The sequence below is a fragment of the Miscanthus floridulus genome, unplaced genomic scaffold (genome assembly GCF_019320115.1).
Source record: "Miscanthus floridulus cultivar M001 unplaced genomic scaffold, ASM1932011v1 os_2018_1_2, whole genome shotgun sequence".
Lineage (NCBI taxonomy): Eukaryota > Viridiplantae > Streptophyta > Magnoliopsida > Poales > Poaceae > Miscanthus > Miscanthus floridulus.
This window is the reverse complement of record NW_027098050.1, coordinates 5297-21808: the sequence shown is the minus strand read 5'-3', so window position 1 is coordinate 21808 and position 16512 is coordinate 5297. Positions and strand designations below refer to the sequence as shown.

At 46.1% G+C, this 16512-nt stretch overlaps 3 protein-coding genes and 1 pseudogene across 3 annotated transcripts; 1 reads left to right on the top strand and 3 right to left on the bottom strand.

The window, feature by feature from the left end:
- Positions 1–2645: 2645 nt before the first annotated feature.
- On the bottom strand, positions 2646–3269 carry LOC136534524 (uncharacterized). Its single transcript, XM_066526951.1, has one exon. It carries the CDS (start codon positions 3267–3269, stop codon positions 2646–2648), a length of 624 nt encoding a protein of 207 aa, XP_066383048.1.
- Positions 3270–8689: 5420 nt separating this feature from the next.
- LOC136534528 (uncharacterized) lies at positions 8690–9676 on the top strand. Its single transcript, XM_066526954.1, has one exon. The coding sequence runs from the start codon at positions 8848–8850 to the stop codon at positions 9568–9570; it is 723 nt and encodes a 240-aa protein (XP_066383051.1). The 5' UTR covers positions 8690–8847; the 3' UTR covers positions 9571–9676.
- Positions 9677–10663: 987 nt separating this feature from the next.
- Positions 10664–14311, bottom strand: LOC136534526 (uncharacterized protein At4g38062-like). The gene is made up of 3 exons (XM_066526953.1): positions 14236–14311; positions 14042–14096; positions 10664–13956 (listed from the first exon to the last, which is right to left on the bottom strand). Exons 2-3 carry the CDS (start codon positions 14079–14081, stop codon positions 10829–10831), a joined length of 3168 nt encoding a protein of 1055 aa, XP_066383050.1. The 5' UTR covers positions 14082–14096; positions 14236–14311; the 3' UTR covers positions 10664–10828.
- Positions 14312–14626: 315 nt separating this feature from the next.
- On the bottom strand, positions 14627–15318 carry LOC136534527 (uncharacterized; annotated as a pseudogene).
- Between the last annotated feature and the right edge of the window lie 1194 nt (positions 15319–16512).

The following is a 16512-nucleotide window of genomic DNA, read 5'->3' as shown; positions in this document are numbered from 1 at the left end:
ATTCTGTCAGAGAATGGAGTTTCAGTCGATCCAAGTAAGGTGCAAGAAGTTATGAATTGGAAAGCACCGACCACAGTTCCTGAGATTAGAAGTTTCTTAGGACTAGCGGGTTATTACCGTCGCTTTATACCAGATTTCTCGAAGATCGCCAAACCGATGACAAGCCTCCTACAGAAGGATCATAAGTTTGTGTGGACAGAGGAGTGTGAAGCAGCTTTCCACACTTTGCGGAAACTGTTGACCACTGCTCCTGTTCTAGCACAACCGATATCGAGAAACCATTTGATGTGTTTTGCGACGCATCGAAGACTGGATTGGGTTGTGTTCTTATGCAAGAAAGGAGAGTCATAGCTTATGCATCACGTCAATTGAGAAAGCACGAGGTCAACTATCCAACACATGATCTTGAACTTGCTGCAGTTGTGCACGCCCTAAAAATTTGGAGACATTATCTACTTGGTAATGTGTGCAATATTTTCACGGATCACAAGAGTCTTAAGTATATCTTTACCCAACCAGAGCTAAACATGAGACAGCGCAGATGGTTGGAATTGATAAAGGATTACAACTTGAATGTGCAATATCATCCTGGTAAAGCCAATGTAGTGGCAGATGCTTTGAGCAGAAAGTCACATTATTTAAATGTGCAGCCATTACTTGAAGATGGGTTCGAATCTAATGCATCCTGCTGTGTTACATAGTATTCAGATTAGTTGCTCTTTGGAGAGTAAGATAATAGAAGGTCAGAAAACCGACAAGGGAATATTCCATATCAAAGAGAAAATAAAAGAAAAGCCGTCTCAACACTTTAAAGTGGATGAACAGGGCGTGTTGTGGTTTGACAACCGTCTTGTGGTTCCCAAGGATCGAGAGCTTAGGAATAAACTCATGGATGAAGCTCACCTTTCTAAGCTATCTATCCATCCCGGAAGTAGTAAGATGTATCAAGAACTAAGATCTCGCTATTGGTGGACCAAAATGAAGAAAGAAATTACAGCATATGTTGTCAGATGTGACACATGTTGTCGAGTGAAAGCAATTCACATGAAACCTGCCGGTATGTTGCAACCCTTATCAGTCCCTAGTTGGAAGTGGGACGATATAAGTATGGATTTTATCACGGGTTTGCCCACTACTCAAAAAGGACATGATTCGATTTGGGTAATTGTGGACCGTCTTACCAAGACCGCTCATTTCTTGCCTGTCAAAACAGATTATCGACCACCTCAATATGCCGAGAAGTATATCGCAGAAATTGTGAGGTTGCATGGTATACCAAAGACCATAGTATCTGATAGAGGCTCACAGTTCACGGCCCACTTTTGGGAACATTTACACAAAGGCTTGGGAACTAGTTTGATTCGCAGTACCGCTTATCATCCTCAGACAGATGGTCAGACTGAACGAGTAAATGCTGTTTTGGAGGATATGTTAAGAGCCTGTGTATTGTCTTCCAAGGGATCATGGGAGTCATGGTTACCGTTAGCTGAGTTCTCTTATAATAATAGTTATCAAGAAAGCATCAAGATGGCCCCATTCGAAGCTTTATATGGCAGAAAATGTAGAACACCATTGAATTGGATCGAGCCTGGTGATAGAAGGTATTATGGCATTGACTTTGTAGAAGAAGCCGAGAAGAAAGTTCATATTATTCAGCAGAATATGAAAGCGGCCCAATCACGTCAGAAAAGCTATGCAGACAGAAGAAGGAGACCCCTTATGTTTGAAGTTGGTGACTATGTTTATCTGAAAGTCACGCCAATGAAGAAGAAAAGGTTTGGAATCCGAAGAAAGCTTGCCGCGAGATTCGTAGGACCATACAAGATCTTGGAATGAAGAGGTCCGGTAGCCTACAAGTTAGAGTTACCTGAAACAATGAGTACCATTTTCCTAGTTTTCCATGTATCACATCTCAAGAAATGTTTGCGTGTTCCGGAGGAAAGAATAGAACCTCGAGGTATTCGACTCAAATCAGATTTGGTGTATCGTGAACAACCAGTCCGAGTGTTAGACACGAAGGAACGTGCTACTCGGAATAGTGTGGTGAAAACATACAAGATACAGTGGGATCATCATGATGAGGGAGATGCAACTTGGGAAACAGGAGAGTATCTACAAAAAGCTTATGAAGATTTTTATAACAAATGGTTCGTAACCCAAATCTCGGGACGAGATTTTTATAAGGGGGGAGGGCTGTAACACCCCGATGTTAAGCCTACATTTAGGCACTGCAAATCATGCATAGCATGCATCATAAAGCATATTAATCATACATGCCTAATCATGTAAATAACAATTGAAACACTGTTTCGAAACATATGAAACGTGTTGTGAAACCTGAATGTTGCATACCTTTGTTAGAATTGTTTTGCCCTGATTTTGTTTGCTCGGTTAGTAAAACATGTTTGGATATCATGGTAAATCATCTAAAGATGTTTAGTTCAATTTTTGGAGCAAGGTCTGTATTCAAATTAATTCAAAATTTGGCTTCAAAATAAATTCCCAAAAATTAGGGTTTTGAGTTAGATTTGGACTTTGAATTTACAATTCAAAATCTAGAAAGAATTTGGCTTTGGTCATAAAGCAAAGTTGTAGAGAATTAAATTCTAAACAACTTTCATTTTTGGTACATTTTCAAAAGAGGGTCATTTTCTTGCCCAAAATAATATTTGAAAAATGGCATTTAAAAATTCCTTGAAAAATTTTATTTGGAAAAGGATTTTTTCTTCGCGGGCCGCCGCCTCGCTTCTGGCCCGTCTGCTGAAGCCGGCCCAGCGCGCCAGCAAAGCCGCCCGTAGCAGCGCGCCTCCCGCGCCAGCCCATCGCGCCTTGGCCCAGCCCAGCCCCGCGCGCTGGCTCCTTCTCCCACGCGCCGCGTCAGTCGCCGCGCCACGCCACGACCGCGACAGAGAACTTCCGCCGCGTGGCGACCATGTGCCGGCGTTGCCCGCCGCGCGGCAGCCGCGGCCTGACCCCTGCGCCCACGCGCCCGCCTTCAACTGCCGGTGCCCGTGCGCTCGCTCACTCCCGCCTGCGCTGCCTTCCCTCTTCTCCTGAGCCGAGAGCCCCAAGCTCCGCCCTCGCCGCGCCCGCAGCTCCGCCGGCGTCGAGCTCCCGCACCACTGCGCCATTCTCCGATTCGTCGCGCCAGCAACTCCGCCTCGCCTTCCTTCAAGTCGCGCTCGAGCTTGCGCCGCCTTCCGAGCATAGGTCGGGCCTCCCCGCGTCTCGCCACCGATGGCCATGGCGCCGCCGTGCTCGCCCACCATGGAAGCCGTCTTCCTTTCTCCCCTCCAGCCTCGCCTAGCTACCCTACCGCGCTCGCCTTCACCTCGCACATCCCGTGCGCTCGACAGCTCGCACTGCCATGGCCGGAGATGGCCGCCGGCCGCTGGCCGAGCCGCGCCGCCGCGCCAGCGCGCACACCGCGAGGCACTCTGCCTTAGCCAGCCAGCCGGGCCGGCCAGGCCGAGCGGCCGTGGGCCGAAGCCCTGCCAGGCCGCCGCTCCCTTTTCGCTCGGGCCGCGCAGGCCGGTTGTGGCCATGGGCCAGCTTTTTCCCCGCGGGCCGGCCCAGCATTGTTTAAGTGATTTATTTTCATTTATTCTTTATTATTTGAAATCTGAAATGGTTTGAAAAATGTTTGGGTGCCCAAATTTGATTCAAATTTGTTGAAATAAATTTTGCTAGGTTCCTTATCATCAGATCTACTTGGAAAAATTATTGCATGTCATTTTTGAGATACTTTTCTGTAGGATTTTATTTAATCATGTATATTGCTGATAACTTGAAAAATGTGTAGAAAAATCTATAGGCTTTAGAAAAATATGATTCCAAGTTTGTTAATCTTTTTATGTCATGTACTTCCTAGGAAAAATATGTTTCATGAATATGTTGTGGGAAAATTTTGAGGTGTAGTTCAAGTACCCTTAATGGCTGATTTTTGTTATTTTTGCTAGAGAGCAAACTTTGTATAAAACATGCATGTGATAATTTTTGAACAGTCATTATATGCTATGAAGAACCTAGTAAAAATATTAATTCTGTTGTTTAACACTTTTCATAGTACAAAGTAATTTCATGCTCATTTTTATGCTATAGCTTGTCATTTTTGTGTCGGATAGTTTACTTATCCAAATGTCATGAAATTTTTATGGTAGTTTGTTTAGGATAGTATTATGCTACTGTAATTTTCTCAGATTTTTAGGAGCATCAGAAATATATGTTGCTATTCAAACCTATTATTAATTAGGGTTTAAGCAAGTGTTGCTTTAAGTGTGATTAAGAAATTAGTAAAGCTTTGGTGTATCTTTGAAGCATTTCATAAGATATGTTGACTTAACATATTAGTAGTAGAAGAGAATGCAGTAGATGATATGTGCTTGTAGTATAGTTTCTTGGATGATGTTGACTACCTTGCATTTAAACATATCCATTGCATTCATCTCCTTCGATGCACCGTTTGCATAATCACTTACGCGCATTGCATCATACAGGATCGCAAACCGAGAACCCAGTCGTCATACCCGAGGAGCCCGAGGAGCAGCTCGAGGTGCAGCAGCAGGAAGTGCCAGAAGCCGACGAGGAGGACGTTGAAGAACTTCCGGAGTGCCCCGATCACCGTCCGAGCTCTTTCGAGAGAGGCAAGCCCCGAAGCATTTTTCTCCCGGTTTGCGATTATTTAATTAAATGCTTTACTTTAATTGATGCATTACGTTCAGGAGTTGTTTGCAACCGTTGCTGCATTATACCTTGTCTACCTTTGTTATACTATATCCTTGTTACCCTGGTATCCACAGTCAAGTCAATGCTTAGCTGGCTTAGACCGGTAGAAGTCAGGTGATTTTCTGTCACCTGCAAGCTATAGGTGGTTACCTGGATCTGCTTGGATGACTATGAAGTCATGGTATAACTAAGTGTTAAATAAAGTTGAGACCGGACGGAGACTTGCAGAGTTTTGGACTGTAGTGTTTTCCGTCTGTGTCGATTAAGGACCGATCGTTGTTGGGCCTCGAGTCATGTTGAACGCATGCCTTACATTTAGCTGGCCGGATAAAGTACCTTCCGACCGCAAAGCTGGGAGATTTTTCGGGCCGAGTAGATTGCCCGCAACGCACTGTGCCGGAGCAGGTGTGGTAGGACACGGGGGCGGGATGATAAGACCAAAGTGCAGTCGGTTGGCCCCCGGGTACATGTGGTTCCTGGTAAACTCGAGATTCCTAGAAAGTTGACTCGGTGATCAATATCTCACTTTAGCGGATGAGTGAGGTTTGCGTAAGGAATAAATCACCAGCTGGTTAGGAATCGATTCGAATCGCCATCGCTCCTGGATTGTGAGCACTTGACTTGAGTTACTTCATCGTAGTAAATGTTTATGGAACACTTGGACAGTTTTAATGAATATGACAGTATGGAAGTTAGTTAATGATCGTTGGTTATCATTATCTGCTTAATCACATGTTTACTCTAGTATAGGTGCAAATCTAGTCGACAGGTTAATAATAATTAACTTGGCAAAAATGCTTTTCTAAAGGTTCTTGAAATGCTAACATTGCTTCTTTTTGCAAATGAGTCAGCTACCCCACTATAAAGCCCGTCATGATCCTTGGTGTCATTTATTTTGGTTATGTCGGGTAAGTCTAGCTGAGTACCTTCTCGTACTCAGGGTTTTATTCCCACTTGTTGCAGATGGGCAGATGTATTACGGCTACTGTATCAACTGCCTTTATCCTGCGATGGGTGATGCTTAGGACCATGGGCATGGTCATTCCTTACGTCTCACCTGATGCTTTTGTTGGAGATGATCATTCGCTGGCACTATATTTAAACTACGCGTGAGTGTGTGTGGTTTGAACAAATGACTTCTGCTACTTTTATTCGAACTGGTTGTAATAACTATGTTTAAACCCTGATGTATCTGTGATGCGAACTTTTATGTAATTTGTGATGGTGACCGCTAAACTTATTACGATCATGGCTGGGACACGAGTTGGTTTGAAATCCTTCGTGATTTCATGGACTACCGAGTTATACGGGCTTAAGTTTGTTCAATCGTCTGCTCTGGTGGATGATTTTCTTACTTAATTTCGTATAATTGGTCGGTTCTGTCACAGTTGTGGATTACTCGTTGATCCTCCTATTTTCAATGACAAGTTCTTATGAAGAAAGTTTCCGAAGTCCAAGAATTTGTACTTGCGCATTGTGGTACAAGTGGAGGCACATCTCTACATTTCGAATATATAAGCACCCTCTCTAGTTTAAAATATGGGTCCTTGTAGTTGTCTAAATTCAACCTTTATAATTTTGTTTACCATAAAACATGTTTGGATATATGTATTTATTTGGTAGATACTACTAACATGTCTATATATTTATTTGGTATAGATGTCACTATGGTTTTCTATAAATTTGATAAAAGTTAGAGAAGTTTGAGTTAAACAAAACTAAAACCACCTCTATTTTAGAACATAGAGAATACTTATCTACTATTAGAAGTAGTACATATTGGATCGGCGCAATTCGATACAAATTGAAGCTTCACCTATGTATATCTCTCACAAAGCTAATCCCCACTGCAAATGCATCTCAAAAGGCAAGATATCTAGCTTCAATTTTTTTTTTAAAAAAAACATTTCATCCATATAATCACCCACTAACTGTACACATCATCTCTCACTAAGGGCTTGTTTAGATCCATTAGCACTAAAATTAGTAGCTAAAATTAGTATTAGTGGATCCAAACAAACCTGCTAATTATTAGTTGAAGGGCTGCTAACTATTAGCTCCATTAGCAGGTTTGAAGTTGTTAATACGTGCTAATAGTTTATACGCACCTTCAACTCGCCATCCATCTATTAGCAGGTGAATCCAAACAGCCCCTACTAAAAATTAGCAGCTATTCAGCATGTTCGCTGGTTCAGTAAGCCGATTATGCTGGTTTATACGGCTGATTTGCTGTAAGAGAAAAATATTGTAGCATGGCTGATAAACCCTGGCTGAAACCAACAAGCGAACATGCTGATTAGCTAACTAATTTCTGGTGCTAATGGATCCAAATAGACCCTAATAGTCATGTCATTCCATTAACTTTCTAACTTTTTAATGTAAGCTATCCATATTGTTTTCACTTAATTTCATTTTATTTATTTTTAATCTCTGCACTATTTTTAAAATCTCTGAACCAACGTGTGGAGTATCTTCCACTGCAAAAGTGAAAGGAAAAGTCTACTTGACCCCCCAACTATCATACTTGGTCTACTTCACCTCCTCAACTATGAAACCGTCTGTTTTACCGCCCGAACTATCTAAAACCGTCTGTTTTACCCCCTGGGGCGGTTTTCAGCGGCGGTTTTGCTACAGTAACCGTGGTTTTGAATTTTCTTTTTTTTTTATTTATTTTCGGTGAATTTTTGAAAAATCATAGTAAATCATAGAAAAATCATAAAATAAAAAATCTAATTTTATTGGACTCCACATGAGTAGATCTACATAGTAAATATATAATACGGTATACTTTAGTACAAAATTTTTACTGTAGCCTTAGATTAATTGGAAAATCTAATTTTGTCTGTAATTAATTGGAATAATTCATAGCTGCAGCTTCTATGGTTCAATTATAGTAAAATTTTATCTGTAATTAATTGGAATAATTCTATGCTTGGACTATAGTAAAAATTTCGTACTCATTGGACTATGTATAACTTAGTTATAGATAAATTCTAATTAATTACAGACAAAATTGGATTTTTCAATTAATCTAAGGCTACAGTAAAAATTTTGTATTAAAGTATACCGTATTATATATTCACTATGTAGATCTACTCATGTGGAGTCTAATAAAATTAGATTTTTTATTTTATGATTTTTCTATGATTTACTATGATTTTTCAAAAATTTATCGAAAATAAATAAAAAAAGAAATTCAAAACCATGGACACTGTAGCAAACCCACCGCCACTGTAGCAATCCCGCTGTTACTGTAGCAAACCGCCACTGAAAACTGCCCCAGTGGGTAAAACAGACGGTTTTAGATAGTTTAGGAGGTAAAACAGACGGTTTCATAGTTGAGGGGGTGAAGTAGACCAAGTATGATAGTTAGGGAGTCAAGTAGACTTTTTCCAAAAGTGAAACCCAACAATTTCTACTGTTGATGTGCCTAAGAGCAAGTATAATAGCAGGCTGTAAGCCGACTAAATGCTAAGGTGGAGGAGAGAGAGAAGGAGAGAGAAGAGAAGCGGGTTGTAAGCTTACAGCCGGCTTGGGCACAAGAACCAAGAAAGTCTGTGAAAGAGACAAGTGGGCCATATATTAACCGTAAAGAGCTAACTATTATCGGCCCGTTCGCTTGTTGGTTTCAGCCAGCCCAAACCAGCCAGCTAACAGTATTTTCCTCTCACAACAAACCAGCACTAGCCAGCCCAAACCAGCCCAGAAACCAACCAGCGAACAAGCCGTATATAAGTGGGCTGAGAGAAAGCTGCATAGAACCTTACGGCCAACAAGCCGGCTGTATTATTAGCATTGCTCTAAAAGCGTCTCTCTTCCTGTAACCTGTCAGCGAACCACGTGTTGGCGTTTCAATGGATGAGATCTATCGTTGGAATTGATTCCGACGGTGAACTGAAGAAGTGTTCCGTGCCCAATACGACTCAGCCTGCTGAAGAATCTCCTCCCGCGAACGGCACCGGCAACTACCGTCCACCTCGATTCGGACTTGATCAGGTCTTCGAGTCCAATTCGATCGCGTAATCTTCGCTCACGCGTCAATGGCGCCACGGCCGGGGTTATAAACTTATGATTCAACAAGCCGCATGATCCACTCCACTGTCCCACCCGACCGACGACCCCATGGCTGCGGCACAGGCAACCTGCGACGCCAGCGACGCGCGCATCAGGCTGATGTGCAGCCACGGCGGCCGCTTCCTGCCCCGCGGCCCCGACGGGGCCCTGAGGTACGGCGGCGGCGAGACGCGCGTCCTCGTCGTGCCGCGCGCGGCGACCTTCCCCGACCTGACGGCGCGGCTGTCGGAGATGGCCGGCGGCGCGGAGGTGCGCGCGATCAGGCACCGCCTCGCCGACGAGGGCGTCCAGGACGTGATCGTGTCGGTCACGTGCGACGAGGAGCTCGCGCACATGCGCGACGAGTACGACCGCCTGCGGGCTACGCGGCCGTCCGCGACGTTCCGTGTTTTCGTCACGACCACCACTCACGCTGGCTCCGGCGGCGGCGTTGTCTGCAGGCGGAGATCGGCGGCCGGACTTCCACCCCTACCGCTGGAGATGCGGCGCGCGCAGAGCGAGCAAGCTCTCGCCGTGCGCGCACAACAGCAACCGGCGATGCGACGCGTCCAGAGCACGCAAGAGTTCGCAGGGGCCATCCACTTGCAGCCGTCTTTCCACCACCGTTGCAACCAGCAGTGCTGCAGTTCCTCCCAGCGCCGCAACGTGTGCGCGCCCGCGCCGACGGCAGCACAGCAGGTGTGCGCACTGCCCTTCTTGTCCAAAAAAGTTGCTCCTCCTTGGATGCCCGCGGCGAAGGCAACAGAGCGAGTCTTTGCTATTAGGGTTTAGATTACAGTGACAATAATGTCATCATCATTTGCTAGGAGTAGACTGTAGAAGCTGTAAAAATTTCTGTAATGTAAAGTCCTCTGTTTATCCATCCAAAGTTTACTTTGGACGATTTGTGGTTTATTTGTCCCATGATGTTTTTTGTTTGAAGATACTAATGCAACTAAGACTATCTTCAACAACAACACCAAAAATACAAGACCCATTTAACATTTGGATAGCGTTACAGTCAAAGGATTCAATATCCATTCGGCATCTTCTCCAACAACGGGACACAAAAGAGAATCTCGTATAGGTAGTCCATTGAAGGCTGATTTTGGGTCTCTGTTACCCTTTTTGGGTTTGGGTACCCATACGGAGACAGTCTAACACCAACCATTTTACAGCCTATTCGCTAGTTAGTTTCTAGGCTGATAAGCCCGGCTGGTGTTGGTTTGTTGTGAGAGGAAAACATTGTTGGCTGACTGATAAGTCCTGGTTGAAACCAACATGCGAACAGGCCATTAGTATCATATCCTTGGAGATATCATTGATTTAAGTCGACTGTGGACATACATATTGGCCTAAGCTTGTAAAGAAAGAACTGTTGTTCCATGGCCATATACTCTTTCCAATAGTTCCTTTAGCTTTTAGCTAGCTTTTACTGAAACACTGCTTTAATTATTTTGTTTACAAGAACACTGCTTTAGTTATTGTTCCATTTCAACATTATTATAACAAAGAACATGCAACAACAGCCTCAGCACCAACAGCAACAGCCACAGCCAAAAAGAATGGTTCCCTATTTCGTTCAGGTACTCAGAAATCTGTAAATACAGATTAATTTGTCAAAGCCAGAGTGGAAGTATCCATTTATTATAGCATTAATGACAAACTAAAATATCCATAAAACAATTGCATAATTAGAGATTCAGATGGGAAACAAGAACACAAGGCAGATAGCAGCACGACAGCATGTAACCAGACCAGTGAAGCTTATCAATCATAGAATCTAACTGTGCACTGTCCAGAACAATGTAGTGGCAGCAAACACAATGAACTTCATTTCATTCAACACTTGGGAAACTATGTTATTCAAATTCAATCCATAAAATAAGTGTTGGGTAACACAACCATTGTGTTTAAATAACATAACACAGATGTCACTGGGTAAGGAAAAGAAAAGGCACAGCCCTACGGGCGGCATGTCATTGGATTCTTGGAAAACAGAGTACAACTGTTACAGCAATGTCAGTACACGATCTGACCTATACTAAGGCTAGTAGTTGTGCTCCTTCAGAGGTGATCTTCTATCTAGGACATGCCCTGATTTGTTCCTGATCAAAGGTGCAGAACTTCTACCATTAGTTTTTTCTGAGGTAAGCCTGTCATTGCATGGTTCCTCCTCATTAACTTTCTGCATGATCCTTCTCAAATTTGACATCATACTTTCACCTCCATAAATTACCTCCCCAATGGTATTGGTTAGTCCAGTCAGCTCATCGACCAACTGATTCCTCTCTTGCAGTACAACATTAGACATATTAGTTGTTCTAAACTTTAGCTCTCGCAGATGCTGATCTAATGTTTCATTTCTTTCCTCCAATGATTTCAGCTTATTTGTAACTTCTAGATGCTCCTTTGCCTTTTCTGACATTTCTGAAACAGTTTGAGCTTTGAGCTGTCCAATAAGATTCTTCAGATTTCTTGACTGATGCTTCTCTTGCACTAAATTTACCTGCAAGGAGTCAAGTTCTCTTTCGCACTCTGCAATGAGCATATCCTTGAAAACAGTATCATGCTCTTGGATGATGTTAAGTGAATTCAGAGTTTCTGCAAAACCATAAAGTTGATTCACCTCTTGCTGAACTTCTGCCACTTTTGCTGCTGCAGCCTCAAGAAGGTGCTTGATGTCAAGCTGAACAGATTCAACAGTTTGTTGAATATCAGAAATAGCAATTTCTTTCTCTGCAATTAGTGTATACCAATCTGATTCCTCTTGATCAAACATTTTCATGAGCTCCTGCTCCCTGCATGAAAATTTCTGCTCAACGAATCTAAGCCTTTCTTCCAGCTCCAAAGTTTTTTTGTCAGAGACCTCAACAATTTCAGAGTACCTGTTCTTCACTTCGTGAATGGACTTCTCATACTCCATCTTGATAAGACTTCCCAAATCAAGTTTCTGGTTCATGTTTTCTGCTTCTAGCACAGTGATGTGTTGCTGAAGTTTATCAATCATCATTCCTTTCTCGTTAATTATACCACATAGCTCCTTTTCTTTTGTATGACACTCCTCAGCCTCCATTTTGGCAATAATTGCAACATCCAAATCTCTCTTCAGTACAAAATTTTCATCCATACACGTTTTGAGTTCAGTTTCTATATCAACCTTCACCTTCTCTAAATTCTCCAGTGCTTGCTTTTGCTGATGAAAATTGGTCTCGAACTGGGTCAGCTCACTGTTCCTCTCAGAAAGGGAATACTTTGCCTCATCGAGAGCACATATTAACTTCATCTTTTCTTGTCTAAGAAACTCCTCAGCTTCCACTTTGGCAAAAAGAGCAGCATCCAGATCTCTCTTCAGGATACGGTTGTCATACATATAGCTTTCGACTTCAGTTTCCATATCAACTTTCAGTTTTTCCAAATGCTCAATTACTTGCTTTTGATGATGGAGCTTGGTTTCCAACTGGCTCAGCTCACTCTTCCTGTCAGCAAGGGCACAGTTTGCTTCGTCAAGAGCACTTAATGCCTCCCTCAATTTCTCCTGTAGGGTGCTTTCCTTCTTTGAAGCTTCATCTTTTAGGCAGTGAGCATCTCTTGATGTGTTGTCCAGCATCTCTTTGTACACATCAAGCTGCCTTTGCATCTTCTTTTGTTCTTGTTCCATATGTTCTAACTCCTCGATTCTTGCATACAATTTTGCTATAACCTCAGATTGTTGTTTCTGTTCAGCTTGAGACTGGACAATAGTGCAAGATTGTTCTTCTAACTGTTTCTTGGCAGAAGCAATTTCCTTCTCAATTTCTTCACAATGATGCTGCGTCTTCAGTTGAGCAGTATCAACAAATGAGCGGGACTCATGAAATTTTGCCTGTACAACAGTAAGAATTATCAAAGCTTCCCAGTTATCCACTATTTGTAGCTCAAGGGACCCATAACTACCCAGCAACTCATTCTGCAGTTGCCCAATAAGAATATCTTTGGATTCTAACTGTGATAAGCGTCCATCCAAGTCATTCACAAGCTTTGCCATCTGCATTCTCCATTCCTCTTCCTTATCTCGTAGCTTCTCAGTGCAACTTCTATGTGCCTGCTCCAAGGCTCGGAACTTCTCCCGCAGACTTTTCAATGACACAACAGCATCTGCACCACCAATCTGTGCCTCCTGATACTCCTTGAGCCTTGACCGCGAATCCTCATTTTCTTGTTCAAGATGTGTCTTCCTGTATCCCATTTCCTTGAGTAATGTAGCCTTCTCAGCCAGTGAGCTTCTCAAAGATGCTATCTCCCCATCCGTGTTGGAGCTCAACGACTCGACCATTGATTTGGCCCCTTCATATTCAGAGACCACATTGCCATACATGTGGCGCAACTCAGACATCTCTGCTTCCACCCGCTTCCTGCGGCCTTCCTCATGGGCCAATGCCTGGCTGCACATATCAAGCCTCGACCGGAAATCCTCCGCAACCCTGGTCTTGGAATCCAAATCAGCCTCAAGAGTGCCAATCCGATCAACCAAGGTTGATCTATCTGAGCCCCACTCCTTCTTGGCAGCCCTGAAGTCATCTTGAACCTTCTTGAGTGCCTCCTCGAGGTGCCTGAACTGCTCATCCTTCCACTTAAGCTTGCCCTGGACGGCAGCCTTCTCCTCCTCCAGCTTCACCAGCATGTCGTCCCTCATCACCACCTCCCTGGGCGCCAACGCCCTCTTCTCAGCCTCGCCGCACCTCCTGTCGTTGTCTGACAGGAGCCCCCTGAGCCGCGCGACCTCGTCATCGCGCGCGCGCAGGGCGGCCTCGTGCTCCCCGCGCCTCGCCTCAGCGTCCTCGAGCGCCGCGAGGAGGCCCCTCTTGTCGCCCTCGAGGCCCTCGATCTTCTCCCGGAGCGTGCCCTTGAGCGCCTCGTGCGCCGCGCAGAGGTGCCTCAGCGCCTGCTCCTTCTCGGCCAGCCTGGACTCCAGCACCCCGCACCGATCCCCGGCGGCGGCGGCCTCCTCGGCCCTGGCCGCGGCCTCCGCCGCATTCTGCTCCGCCTCCGCCCGGGCAGCCCGCAGCCGCGCGGCCTGGTCCGCGCCCGCGCGCTTGAGGCCGTCGGCGAGGTCGGACTTGGCACGGAGCTGGGCGGTGAGCGCCTCCACCTCGGCCCGCAGGTCGTCCAGCTCCTTGCTCATCTCCTCCATTTCCGCTGCCGAAACAAAATCAGAGGAAAACGTCAACACAAGACCCAAGCAAATTAACGAAATCGCGCTGCAGAGGTGGGCGGTGGGCACCTTTCTGGGAGGAGCAGGTCGGGAAGAATGAACGGGACATGGAGGGGTCAGGAGGCTAGGGGATCGGCATGGAGGGAGCGAGCAATTGCGGCGCCGATCCAAGGTTCGGTTCTGGCAGTGAGTAATGGGGATGGCGAAACCCTGGCGTGGAGTGGAGGGGGAACGAGGAGGATTTGAAATTTTGGGGGATTTACCTGGGATGGGGAGTGAGGACGGATGAGGTGGTGCGGCGCGGCCGCAGGAGGCGGAGGTGGATCGGATCTAGGCGGCGGGCTCCGTTCCGTTTTCACCGGCCCTCCATCAGCACGTTGGGTCGGCGGTGCTGGTTCGTGATAGATGTACTGCTGATCGGTTCGTGTGAAAGAAAAATACTGTTTTAACTGAAATTTTATAATCGTTTATCATAAGTTATGGCTAAACGAACAGGCTGCATGTTTACCGGATTTGAAATTGGCTGCGCGGCGCCGAGGTCTACCTTCACTCGATTCCTTTCGAAATTTGACACTGAGACTACGAATTGCTTCAATAAGGGATTTCAGACATTTTTTCTCATTTTTCCCTTATCCAGTAATCTTTTCACCTCTCTCAGCCACCTAAAAGGACTAAACTGCCCCTCTGGAACATACTGATTCCCTTCGCGAGAAGCTTCTGTCGCGACTCAGACGAGCACGGACGCGCGAGACGGACGAGCGACCGCCCGTCTGCCGGCCCTCCGCCGCCCTCCAGTGGCCGATGCCGGGGTGCCCCCTCTGCCGCCACCGCCGGGGAGCCCCTCCGCCGCCTTCCCCTCTCCCGTCCTTGAGCACCCTGCGCCTCCCGACAGCCTACTGTGAAGCGGCAGCAGCCAGGCTCCAGCCAGAGCTTGTCCTCGCGGTGGTGTCCCTTCCGCGCGCCCCACGACGCGATGCTCCGCTCTAGCTCGCTGAGCTCGCGCAGCAGGCCGGAGAAGCTCGGCGTGGCGACGGAGCTATCCGGCAGCATCTGGCAGCCGCTGTCCTTGTAGCCCAGCTCCGGCACGACGTCTTCCCAAAGCGAGGACGACGAAGACGACGCGGACGTCAGGGTAGTCAGGGTGTCCGTCGTCGTCGACGCCCACGGGTTCAGCCCAGCGCTCCCGCGGCCGTGCGGCGCGTCCCTGTCGTCGCGAACGGAGACGCGGACGCTGACACAGACACCGACACGCTCTTGTCCTCCTTGCGGCCGCACCCAAGCGCGAACCCCGCGCCGCCACCACTGCCGCCGTGGCGCCTCTTGGCCGGAACGGCAGGGCTCTTCATGACTCGTGGCATCTTGGATGTTGCAAGGCTGGAACGGTTCGTGAGGAGGCCAGTGTGGCAGCCTCCCAAACTCACAGTCGCGACGGAAACTACCACGAAGAAGCACAAGGGAATCGATCTGTTCTATTAGGCCAGGGGTAGCTTGGTTCTTTCAGGGTAGCTGGGAGAGGTGAAAATATTACACGAAAAGGAAAAGGAGAGAAAATGGCTAAAATCCCTTGAATCGAAACAATCTTCAGTCCTAGTGTTAAATTTTGAAAGGCCGACGAATTGAATGTCGTGAGGCAAAATATTGAAATTTCTCTCGAGCAGGTGCTCCGGCTTGTGCTGGGGGCGCGCACGAACGCAATTTGGGCCTATCTCAGCCTCTATACCTGAGTAAAACTGGCCCAGTTAGGTTAGTTCCCTGTACCCACGGAGCCACCTAGGCCTAAAGTGATTTGCAGGCTTCAGGGGGCTCCACCTAGGCCTAAAGGGCTTTGCAGGCTTCAGTGAGCCCCACCGTCTAATTGATGTCGCGGGCTGGCTTGTATAAAGGCCCCGACCCATGGGCTCAAAGGTTTGGCTAGTCACTGTCGATCAGGAGCCCACATGGTCAGCACCCGGGGTTGGTGCAGGCTGCGGCCTCCGGAGGAACCGAGCATTAATGCAAAACGACTCACCTGCCGATCCCAGGCTGTGTTTAGTTGGAGTGAAAGTTGGAATTTGAGTACTGTAGTATTTTTATTTTTATTTGATAAATAGTATTTAATTATGGACTAGTTAGGCTCAAAACGTTCGTCTCGTGATTTTCAACCAAACTGTGTAATTTGTTTTTTTTGTCGTCTACATTTACTGCTCCATGCACGTATCGCAAGATTCGATGTGACAGATACTGTAGCACTTTTTTGAACTCTCTTTGGAACTGAACACGGGCCCAATCTCCTGATCGGCGGTCAGACAGATATCGAACCCAGGCCGAGAGGCGAGAGTGCAAAGGGCCAAACCAGCGACGGATTCATGAAAAATTTTAGGAGGGCTGAACAAAAATACGATAGCAACGTACGTTTGACTGCTACTCGATGTTAAGTCTCAACCCTACCTATATGATAGAACTCCTAAAACTATCTTTTGGGAGGTAAAGCTCTGGAAAGATGGATCCATCCACAGGAGAGAAGGGGCCTCAGATCGCTGAATCCAGAGTCAGGCTGCTGT

What these genes read in the sequence shown, in the direction of transcription:
- LOC136534528 (XM_066526954.1), top strand. Translation starts at nt 8,848, where the DNA reads ATGGCTGCGGCACAGGCAACCTGCGACGCCAGCGACGCGCGCATCAGG.
- LOC136534524 (XM_066526951.1), bottom strand. Translation starts at nt 3,269, where the DNA reads ATGGTGGGCGAGCACGGCGGCGCCATGGCCATCGGTGGCGAGACGCGG.
- LOC136534526 (XM_066526953.1), bottom strand. Translation starts at nt 14,081, where the DNA reads ATGTCCCGTTCATTCTTCCCGACCTGCTCCTCCCAGAAAG. An exon ending in GACCTGCTCCTCCCAGAAAG is followed by an intron (nt 13,957 to 14,041) that starts GTGCCCACCGCC and finishes TTGTTTCGGCAG; the next exon opens with CGGAAATGGAGGAGATGAGC.